This window comes from Diaphorina citri, unplaced genomic scaffold, assembly GCF_000475195.1.
Source record: "Diaphorina citri unplaced genomic scaffold, Diaci psyllid genome assembly version 1.1 scaffold165, whole genome shotgun sequence".
Classification (NCBI taxonomy): domain Eukaryota; kingdom Metazoa; phylum Arthropoda; class Insecta; order Hemiptera; family Psyllidae; genus Diaphorina; species Diaphorina citri.
In genome coordinates this window covers 190,573-202,061 of record NW_007377602.1, presented here as the reverse complement: position 1 = coordinate 202,061, position 11,489 = coordinate 190,573, and the positions used below count along the sequence as shown (strand labels likewise).

The 11,489-nt window shown below is 41.8% G+C and overlaps 1 protein-coding gene across 1 annotated transcript in view; it reads left to right on the top strand.

Annotated features, from left to right (window-relative positions):
* The window catches only part of LOC103505335 (3'-5' RNA helicase YTHDC2-like), a 37,786-nt gene that overhangs the window by 18,242 nt on the left and 8,055 nt on the right, over positions 1 to 11,489 (top strand). Inside the window, exons 13-20 of the mRNA XM_026820668.1 lie at positions 761 to 1,011; positions 1,622 to 1,779; positions 1,954 to 2,042; positions 7,514 to 7,692; positions 8,655 to 8,818; positions 8,851 to 8,890; positions 9,656 to 9,750; positions 10,576 to 10,744. Of these exons, the coding sequence (XP_026676469.1) occupies positions 761 to 1,011; positions 1,622 to 1,779; positions 1,954 to 2,042; positions 7,514 to 7,692; positions 8,655 to 8,818; positions 8,851 to 8,890; positions 9,656 to 9,750; positions 10,576 to 10,744 (1,145 nt within the window). The remainder of the gene's footprint in view (positions 1 to 760; positions 1,012 to 1,621; positions 1,780 to 1,953; positions 2,043 to 7,513; positions 7,693 to 8,654; positions 8,819 to 8,850; positions 8,891 to 9,655; positions 9,751 to 10,575; positions 10,745 to 11,489) is intronic.

Genomic DNA, 11,489 nt, shown 5'->3' with positions numbered 1-11,489 from the left:
AACTGCTACATTAGACGCATGTGGCCTGTGTCGTAGCATGTCCATCCCGTAGTATGCCTCTCATCAGATGGGCGAGAAAAGACACAATACTTCCCATTCGGCTGGCAACAAACATCTAAACCAAATGCAAAAGTGTCGAAACTGTTGAGTTAAAACGTAGAACTTACTATCGTTCGGTGAATAAGCCATGACTTGGAGTTTGTTGTGTACTAGGTATAAATCCGCCCCGGGCGGGAATCGAACCCGCGGCCTAGCGCTTACAAGGCAGACGCACTACCAACTAAGCTAACTAGGCTGGCAACAAACATCTAAACCAAATGCAAAAGTGTCGAAACTGTTGAGTTAAAACGTAGAACTTACTATCGTTCGGTGAATAAGCCATGACTTGGAGTTTGTTGTGTACTAGGTATTATTATTATTATAATAATAATAGACTCTCGAGTGGAAGGCAACCACTAGGCGAGGTTAACGCCTTAGGCGTTCTCTACCACCTAACCCTTAGAGCTCGATTATCAGAGTTGAGTGGAAGGCAACCACTAGGCGAGGTTAACGCCTTAGGCGTTCTCTACCACCTAACCCTTAGAGCTCCATGAAAAGCAGAATTTTGAATTTGGACGAATCATATCGAAATATGGAATTGTAAATACTTTTCCATACTTTGGTGATTTAGGGCACTGACAGGCACGGCTAGAAAGGTCTTCTTGTCAGGTCTACCTGATAGTGACTGACTGGCCTTACGTTTCCTATTTGTCCCTTTCAGGAAAGAGCCCAAGATCCTACTCCACCCGGCTTCCATTCTTCGAGAAGCTCATTTTGAGCCGGAAACCAAAGCTTCCACTGCCCACACCAAGGCCGTCCAGGGCCTGGCTTCTGATTGGTTGATTTACGAAGAAATGAGCCGAACTGGGAATCTGGTCCATGTGAAGACTTGTACCGTGGTAACTCCGCTGGCCGTTGCTATGTTTGCCGGACCTATGCGACTGGGCCCGGATTGTCTTATACCGCCCGATAGTGAGTTAAATTCTTATGCATAACTTCTCACAACTTTGTCATGTCCTGTTGTGTACCGTTTTATAGTGAGTTTACTTGTCAGGTTTTTGTGATTTTGTGTTTAACTTCTCAATATTATGCTTAGACCTTTGCGACTTCGTCCTGAGTCCTGACTGCTGACTGCCTTAAGTGCCTTATCCTGCCTGTTTTTTATGGTTGAACCTGTCTGACACGGATCTATCAATACATCCCGGACACAAATTTGGCTTTTGACTGACTGATTTTCCGGAGTCAAATCGGAAATACTTGTGTCTGCCCGAGTCGTATTTTTCTTTCGTTATATTCCCTCTTCTGAAGCCTATTTCAGTCCTTTTTTTTCCTCTTTTGGAGTGACAGTACTTAAACCATAGCAAATTCAATATGGCGCGCCCTCAATAGCCAATCAATTTCATAGGAAAATGCAGCTCTTAAATTTCAACTAATCTCGGTTTTGTGTCATTCCGCAGACTTTGAAAGTGAATTATCTTATTTTTCTCTTACCATTTCTGACCATTAACATTTTTAATGTTGAAAGTTTTTTGTGAACTGTAGGATTGTAACAATATGTATATTTTTTTATTTTTTTTCTCAGGTTTGACAGGAGGTCACAATGAAGATTCGGATTCAGAAGAAGACGACCACGCCTCTGACCATAGTTCTGTACTGAAACTGGACGATTGGCTACTGTTACGTGGTGATGACAATTCTATTGTGCTGACGCTATCCATGAGAACCATTTCCAATATGGCGGCCAAAAAGAGGTTTTCTCACAATATCGCGTTCCCAGTAAATTTTTTTGAGAATTAATTAATTAAAAAGTTGTTTGTATTTTTATTTCCTACATTTTGCACATTTACACTTTTCTTCTAGGATGTACCGTAATTTCATAACTTTTAACGTTAATTGTTATGACTTCATTTTCAGCTTCACATAGCTTTGCGTCAGTTTAGGCGTAACAATTGCCTCACGCTGATGTCTATAGCTTTCATTAAAGCTTTTTACTATGAAGCTAGGTTATCCAGACAAACCTATAGCTATTCTGGGCTTGATAACATTAAACATTACATAGGAAAAGACGTGGGTTGTCTGTATACCTATTGAAATAGGGTGAATGATTGTAATAATTTTACTATAAATAGACTCAGCAGATGGACCTCAGATAGGTTTAGAGACTAACAGTGACGGGTTCGATCTCTTATGATGACATTTATGAGTTCTACGACACTATCTTTTGACAGGGCCGTATCCAGGATTTTGTCGAGGGGTGGTTCAAGAGTCTAAACAACGATGTAACGGGAAGGGGGTGTGTGTGCTCCACATTTTCGCAGACACAGTAAAGGACCAAAGATGAAGCCTGAGGGGGGGCCCGGGCCCCATTGACCTCTCATTAATAAGGCAGTGTCTGGTGACATCAGGTCTTTGCAACATCTTCGACAGATGCTCTCTGTTGTCGTTCAAAGAGGCAATACTATGGCAGTGGCCTTGGTACTGTGACAACCACATAATGGCGAAATGGTGACTCCATCTCCTGGACATTTGGAGATTTGCAATTAAAAATAATAAATGTGTCTTCAAATAGCGTTCGGATCGCTTCGAAGCGTAATCAAAGAGCCTAGTGTTGGAATTATTTTGATAGGTGACTGGAAACACATACACAAACAGACATACACGCTTGTTCGCCGTTTAAGGCGTGTTGGGTACTTAAAGTTTTCCATCGTGACTTGTTGAGCATGTTCAGATGTGTTTGATTTTTCTTCAATATTTATTTTTGAAGTTCGAAGGTCGATTGTGAAGTGCGCAAAGTTTGTTAAGTGTTGAGAGTACACCAGGGCGACCTCTCAGGTCCTAATAGCATCCTGTTTGTTTGTAACGTGGATTATGTCGCATAGACCTAGGAGTTCTTATTCCAGCTTGAAACTTTGCACTTTTGATAAAAATTACTATAGATACATATTTTAAAGTAGTGAGAATTTTCGCAGATAGCGCGTCTGCCTTCAAAAGCCCTGGTCGCGGGTTCGATTCCCGGCCGAGGCGGATTTAATCCTAAACAGACAATGTTCGTTCTCGGATGGGCTGGCTTTCTCCTACTCCTATATCCTGTCTTCCTTCTCTCTTCGCTTCCGGGACGATAAGACTTTAGCAGTTACAGTTCCTCAATTAGAATATACCTCATTTATATTGCTAGGATGAGACTGAAAAGTACCGTTACAGTTCCCTCTATCAAAGGACTGGAAGAGGGTGTGAACTTTCCAACAACTTATTTTCAATGAGCACCTAGGCTGAGTACTTCAATGAGCATCACCTACTCTCTGTACCTAGGCTGAGTACACGTAGGATAATAGGTATCTAAATAGAATCATTGGAAACATTAAACTGGTGCTATCCTATCGAAAGTCTCGGAGGACCTTGATTAATATTATTTATTTCATCATTATTGTTATTTATTTAATTTTGGTGTCTCCTCTCTCCATATCTTGCGATCATTGGGGGAAGTGCTGTTTATCAGATAGTTTTTGATCTTGAAGGTTCCAGGTTTTGAACCTTCAGAAAACGATATTGTGTCTAATAGGTAGTTACCTATACTTACCTACTACTTATCCTCTATGTAAGTATAAGCTAAAGGGCCGTTTAGACGCTCAGTCCCGGACTGCAGTCCAGTGTGACAGAAATCAGCTCGCGTCCAAACGTTCAGTCCCGGTTTGCACAAACCTCAGTCTTGTGATAATTCTCGCCTTGTCACTTGCCTGTTCTGTGTCTGTGTGTGCTCCGTTCTCTCCAGTTTTAATTAGAAAAACACTGTTGTTATCACAAAAACTGAGTGAGGACTGACGGGAGGCTTGAGGTTTGAGGTATGGACTGAACAGGTGTTTACACGTTTAAACTGGGTTTGTGCAAACCGGGTTTGACGTAAAAATCTCTGACAAGTATTAGAAGATTTTTTTGGTTTGCGCAAACATTTGTGCAAACCATCAGACTAGTGTTTACACGCTCAAACTTTCATCAAACTTGGACGGCAGTCCGGGACTGAGCGTCTAAACGACCTTTAACTCGCCTCTTCACATTAATATCAAAACCTGAGTGGGACCGGGAAAAGCTAGCAGCACGCGATTGTCCAGATGGTCACCCATCCGGATACCAACCACTTGCAACGTTGCTTAACTTCATTCAACGTGCTAGCTTTTATCCTTTTACATCAGCGCTTACAAAGCAGACGCACTACCAACTAAGCTAACTAGGCTGGGCCTCTGAATTACCCTCTGATCTGGGAATTTTTCGAGGGTAAGTCATCTTGAAATCTCCTAATACCGACAGAAACAGGAAAAGGTTGGCTTTGCTGCGAGTACCTACAATCACGTAAATCATGCCTTCTGAAGTACAGAAGTTCATGTTCATTAATTCATTTTCGTTCAATTCATTTCATTCATTCTATAGATGTTTCATGATCTCATTCTATCACCGAAAAAGCATTGCGATGTTTCTCTACAACAGCACGGCGAAGATTTGTTGCTCTTCCACAGTTTACGAACGTTGTGGAGCCTCAAACAATGCTGTTATTAAAGAAAAGTGAAAGAGGCCAATTCTCCGTGGATCGTTCGACATAGAACTTTATGCCAGAGTTGTGACCTTTGCTTGAAAATATCACCTCATTGAAACTTGAAGCCAATGCAGCATCCACCCGTCACCTTTCTAGAGTCATCCACTTCAGCCGAGATTAACCTTTCCTGGAACACAGTTGTGCCCACACATAGTCGACTGGTCGTCGATCGACGAGAAGAATCTGTGTTGTCAGGGCAGTGTACGGTTTCAATCGACATCAATCGATGTCCATCGACGGCCGGTAGACTGTATGTGTGGACACACCTTTAAAGCTCGTTTCCTGTCTTTTTCCTATTATATTATGGTTTAGTGCAAGCACTATGACACCAAAAGAGGGGAAACGAGCTTCAGAAGAGGAGAAATTGCAAAAGGAAAATAAGGCTTTTCATTCTGTGTCAATTGTGGTGATGATGAGCACCCAGTTTTAATCTAGTCTGTTCCCCAAAGGGTTAAAGCTCTAGGTGAAGAAGAATGCATAGGTCAAGTGAGTGCGGGGCAACCGCCTCACTGCGTAAAGTCTGACGTCACACATATTTGAACTCTTTCATTAGAACGGAAAATAAAAATTGAATTTTCGACCTTTTACAGTTATTTTTTCGGAGTTTTGACGTCAGATTTGGATTTTTCCCAACTTTTAACATAGGAATCGGCCATTTATTTATAATTTTTACCCATATGCAACCGCTCCATTAAATGGGGAAAAAAAAACATGGTTAAACTGTCTCTTCCTGCTTCGTTTTACTAGTTTTATATGCGAAAAATACACTGTTTAACTCTTCCTTAGTTGACTTGCAGGCAAGTTTGGCACTAGTTTAGGGGGCACGGTTGGTCCAGTGGTAGCGCGCTTGCTTGCCATGCAGAAGGTCCCGGGTTCGAATCCCACCATCGACAAAAATTTGTATTCGTTTTTCGATTGCAAATATTTCAACGGGTTACTTTCTGGTGTTCTCGTGTTGAGCCAGCACCTAAATGGGAAGTATTGTGTCTCTTCTCGCCCATCTGATGAGAGGCATACTACGGGATGGGCATGCTACGACACAGACCACAAGCGTCCAATGTAGCAGTTGTTTCATCGCTACGAAATAAAAACGGCGGTGAAACACTCATCTTTTTAAAAAACCAAAACAAAAAAAAAAAAACAGGCTTTTCATTCTGTGTCCATTATGGTGACGATGAGCACCCAGATTTAATCTAGTCTGTTCCCCAAAGGGTTAAAGCTCTAGGTGAAGAATGCATAGGTCAAGTGAGTGCGGGGCAACCGCCTCACGAACCATAATAAAGTCAAGGTCCACCTAGAGCTCCATTGTTTTCATACGGGGGGCACCCACGTGATTCAGTGTACTTGGCATGCTGACATCGACACAAACGTAACATACAAGTGTAAAGTGCCATCAGATATACCTACACCTCAGTATTATACAAGAACACATGGTTGTCTTGTGGGGAACCAAACCTTCTCTTCGTGGTTGTTTACGAGTATAGAAGAAGACAAACATCACAGATCACATCATTCGGTCCTAAGAGCCAGAGCCGTAGATATATTTAGGTAGGAGGCCCCCTCCGCCATCTCGAGCTCAATTTTTCTCCTTTACCTGTAGGCCAGGCTCCAAAAATGCATCCACCTCAAATAAAGTATAGTTACTTTTTGGTCCTCACGAGGTTCAAGGCACCCCGAGCTCCAAGCACGAGCCGAAAAAATTTGGAACCCGCCGGGAATCAAACCCGGGAACTCTGGTGTGCAAACCTACTGTGATATTTCTAATTAGACCTAGAACAAGGTCTTTACCTTAGGTACTTAGCCACTTATAAGAATAATTATCTCGAAATAGTAATCATGTGAATTTCTGGTTCTGGAAACAGCTAAAACTGACTACCTACTAATATTATTGAACAATATTGAATGGAATAAATGCAGCATTGAATTACCTATACTTACCCCCTATTGCTACTTTAACTGTTTAAATACAAGTTCAAGAACAAAATAACTGATACTTAGTATGTAAATACCTATACGTGTAGTTAGGTACATGGGTACCACTTTAAAATAGTAAAATTTATGTCTATCATCTACTTATCACAAGGAAATACAGATTCTATGGGAAAGATTTCACTTTCAACTCATTAAATAAAATAGATACCCATAGGTACATTACATACCCATATTATTGGAACTTGGTACTCATTATGTGAAATATTTGGAATCGAAAAACGAGTACAAATTTTTGTCGATGGTGGGATTCGAACCCGGGACCTTCTGCATGGCAAGCAAGCGCGTGGACCAAACGTGACCAATTCTTTATTGGTGTCCAAATATTTTCTCATTTCGTTTTAGCCAGCCTAGTTAGATTGGTTGGTAGCGCGTCTGCCTTGTAAGCGCTAGGCCACGGGTTCGAATTCCGCCCGAGGCTGATTTTATTCTGAAGGAATGAGGTGCGTTCTCGCCTTCTCGGAACGGCTGGCTGTCTCCTATCCTGTCATCCTTCTCTCTTCGATTTCGGAACGATTAGACCATGGCAGAGTTACAGTTCCCTCTATCAAACCTATTTTGACAGCTTTTTGACACTTTTCGACCGCTTTTTGGTGGTTTTCAGCTCTACTGTCTTAACGGATGGATATATTGTAAAAGTTACAATAAGAGAACACCCAAATAAGCATCTTTCAATAGGATAAGGAAAATCGTGTGATGTTCCTGTGGCGCTCACAACAACACTCAACACAAATATAATCTTACATAGAAAACGCAGGTTCTCGTTTCTCCACAATTTCCATCTCTGAAGTATAAATAACACTTCCAAATACTTGGCCTGCTCTCAGGTGTTGGCTAAATTCACACCAGATTTTTTTTTATTGATGTCCAAATCTGTTCTCGTTTCGTTTTTTCCCCCAGGAACCATCTCCTACTGAAGAAACTCCGCTCTCCCCATAAGCAACTGACAATGCCTGACGAAATGCTTATAGTCAACATAGTTCAAGCCCTTATCCATGAAGATCTACACTACGATATGCGACAGCCCACTGGGATAGGACAACGACCCAAGAGTACCACTGTCGATCATACGTATCTGGGTGAGATAAAAAAAAACAAGCAGGGTCCGTCCCTCCGGGAATTTTTTTAGCCCGTAGTGATTAGAGAAAATCAGTACCTACCTATGTACCTACCTAATATTCAGTTTATTATTATTCTTGATCTGATTTTTCGATTTTACTTTCATGTAATGATTTAAAATCAAGACTAGAGCCCGTTCTCCCTTTATTCCCAATATAAGGTTTAAGTCACCCATCCATTTATTGGCCTTGCTCGGCGTAGCTTAACATAGGTAACGCTAAAACCGGTCTTAAATGATCGACCGAAGTGTTATCTAAAACTTTCTCGCTTTGAGTTCATAGGTCGTCGCGTCAAATTTCAAGATCAGAGCTCATTTGTGTGAGAAAATGTAAAAAAAATCCCCCAAAAACCAGTTTTTTTGGATTTTTGGCTTTATGGTTTTCTGGACAAAATTTGCACCACCATTTTCGTGTTCCTGGTAAAAAGACCTTTAATTTGATATATAGGTCGACCAGGTTTGGATAACTCCTTCTATGGGGACAGACCGACCGACCGACAGACAGACGACACCGAAGCGAATACAATAGCCCGTCCCTTATACCTTTTTTTATTACTATGTAATAATAAAAGGAAGGACGGGACTAAAGCTGTACATGCTGGCCTTACAAGCACTTTAATTTGATATATAGGTAAGGTCGACTAGGTTTGGATAATGTCCTTCTATGGGCATTCAGACGCAGACGACACCGAAGCGAATACATAGTCCGTCCACTATACCCTTTTATTATTAGTAATAATAAAGGAGGGACGGACTAAAAATGGGTTAATGAAACCAGGTAGACCTGACTCCAGGACCTAATGAGGTGTTAGGTGTACCTGTCAGGTCTTCGTGATAGTGAGTGGCTGGCCTATCAACCTTCATGCTAACTAAACTGGCAAGTGACCACGTAATCTTAAACATAGTGTATTTTATTTCATTCAGGTGACACATCGGGAGCAAGTCCCCCTCTCCCACCTCTCTTCCGTGGACTACATGTCCCCTCCACCAGCAAGGCGGTGCCTCAGGAACCCTGGGGTCCTTTGGTTCGAACTCCGGCCCTGTCAAATATTTCCATTGTGAAGCTAGTACATACCAGAACCTGGATGGTTTCCTATGTTAATCGAGTGTGGGCCTTTAGTTCGCATACGATGCCGAAAGTAGTGCAGGCAGTCGCGAAGGTAAGCTACGTTGGGCGTGTTTGGTTTTTTTGGATGGGTGACCGATGTGTCCTAATGCTATCCAAAGTTGTGCAAGCCCGCCGAGAAAGGTAAGCTTTTTCCAGAGGTCTGAGTAGAGGGACTGCCAACTGCTAAGGTCTTATCGTCCCGAAAGCGAAGAGAGAAGGAAGACAGGATAGGAGAAAGCCAGCCGTTCCGAAAAACGAAACTTATACCCTTCAGCGATAAGAAATCCGGCCCCGAGCAGTGAATCGAACCCCGCAGTGGCCTAGCGCCTACATAGGCAGACGCTCTTACCTTCCAAGCTAAGTAGGCTGGGCGAGAAGTAAGCTTACGACGTTGGTCGTGCGCTGGTATCTGAATGAGTGTGACCGATGTGTCCTATGTTGTTCGAGTGTGGCTTTTACGTTCGCACATCATGTGCCGAAAGTCAGTTCAAAGCGAGTCGGAAAGGTAAAGCCTACGTTGGGCGTGGATGGTATTTGCGCAACGGGATGACTGTTCGGGCAAAAAAGTTACATAATTACAAGGGTTTTCTCACATAAGTATCTCGACGCAATTCGAATGTCAGGTTTCAAGAATCTGAAATCAATCCTACTGGAATTCCTCTTTAAGATATTTAGAACGATCATTGGATTCCCTTTAAAATATTTTAGACCCTTTTGTCAGGAACATAGATATTCTTCTGTTTTTTTTTTTTTTTTTTTTATTTTAATTTAATTTTTGATTATTATTATTATTATTATTATTTTTTTTTTTTTTCAGGCAAAACCGTCTACCTCTTGTTCTTCAACCCGAGCAACTGTTCTATTCACGGCTATGCCCGGCTAACCTCTATCCAATCTGATCCCAACGCCAAGGTAAATTATTATTATTTTATTGGGTACATTACCTAATTATGGCTGCGCCAGTTTTATTGATTTTTTTTTTTTTAGTTTTTATCTTTTTGTGGTCACTACAAATTGCCCTTCGAAGATCCGACCAGCCACAAAATCTATTTGAGTACCTAAATTTCCTTTCTATGTGAAATTAGTATGAACTGAAATCATAAATCTTTGTGGTAAAACAGAAAGTTTCTTCACAACTTTTGTGGGTATCACAGCATTACTAAGTGGCTCCTTTTATTAATTTTCATCTACTCATCAGTCTACACTGATAATGCCGCCACTGGTCGCTACACGATTAAAGGAGCTACTCACTTGTCCTCGAGAGTCTGAGTGCACTTCAAGCACAGAGCCGAAAAAACTTCGACTTCGCCGGAAATCAAGCCCTGAACTTCCGGAGTGCAAGCCTAGTGTGATACCCACTCAACCACGGAGGCTACATTTAACTATAATTATTATATTTTATTATTTCTGTTTTATGATGTTAGACGAAGTATTTTATTTATAAAAATACCAGCCGAAATCCGTCGCTTCGCTCCGGATTTCTGCTAGTAAGTCCTTAAAGGCATGGCCGTTCATGTCACTCACCCATTTAGTGGTCTCGCTCGGCGTAGCTTAACAAAAACGAACCGGAAAATAGCCTATAACCTTCACGGGAGTGCAAGCAATAAGTTGACAAAGTTTCTTAGCAATTGGGTGAGCGGTTTGGCCAGGCATAAAGTTCGAACAAACACACACACACACAAATAAATATATTCATTTTTACTTATATATTAGATAATATTATTTCTTTCATTCCAGGTGAAGGCTTCGCACTTTGTCGGACAAAACCTGACTCCTCCGCTACCCATCGAATGGATAAAACGAAGCACGCTTAGTTTGAGTACGATCAAGAATTCTATTAACACAAATAACCAAGACCTGTACAAGATAGTTTACAATGATGGACAGGAACTGCAAACTATGATAGGTAAGCTCGATAAAGTTAAAGCGCGTTGCCAGCCTAGTTAGCTTAGTTACTTTGTCCGGAGGAAGATGGTAAACAGTAGGGTTGAAATCAAGATAATTAATAGCCAGCCTAGTCAGCTTAGTTGGTACAATTTTGTTAGAGCTCATTTTGAGGGAGATTTCTTCAGTGGGAGATTTTGTAATCGCGCCAGCCTAGTTAGCTTGGTTGGTGGCGCGTGTGCTTGTAAGCGCTAGGCCGCGGGTTCGATTCCCGCCCGGGGCGGATTTTATCCTGATGGGATAAGGTTCGTTCTCGGAATGGCTGGCTTTCTCCTATCCTGTCTTCCTTCTCTCTTCGATTTCGGGACGATAAGACCATAGCAGTTACAGCTCCCTCTGTCAAACCTCTTTTAAAAAAAAGAGGTGCATACCAGGTTCCTGAAGGAGGTTCAGGCCATCTTCAGGCCCAACTTCAATCCGGACACCCATCTGCGGGAGATTGTCAACTCCGTCCCGTTGAAGAGTGAGTACAAAGTCGTATTTTGGTATAAATTCATAGGAGTTGGATTGAAGGGAATGCCTATGAGAATGACCTGCCTCGGTGGTGTAGTGGTCAAGACGCTCGCCTGGTAAACAGGAGGGCGAGGGACTTTTCAGTCCTATGCGAGCAGTATAAAAGCACTGTTATTATTACGGCCAAACCGAATACCGCCTGCTAGCGATTTCAAACACGAAGAAAATTAAAATAATAATAATAATAATAATAA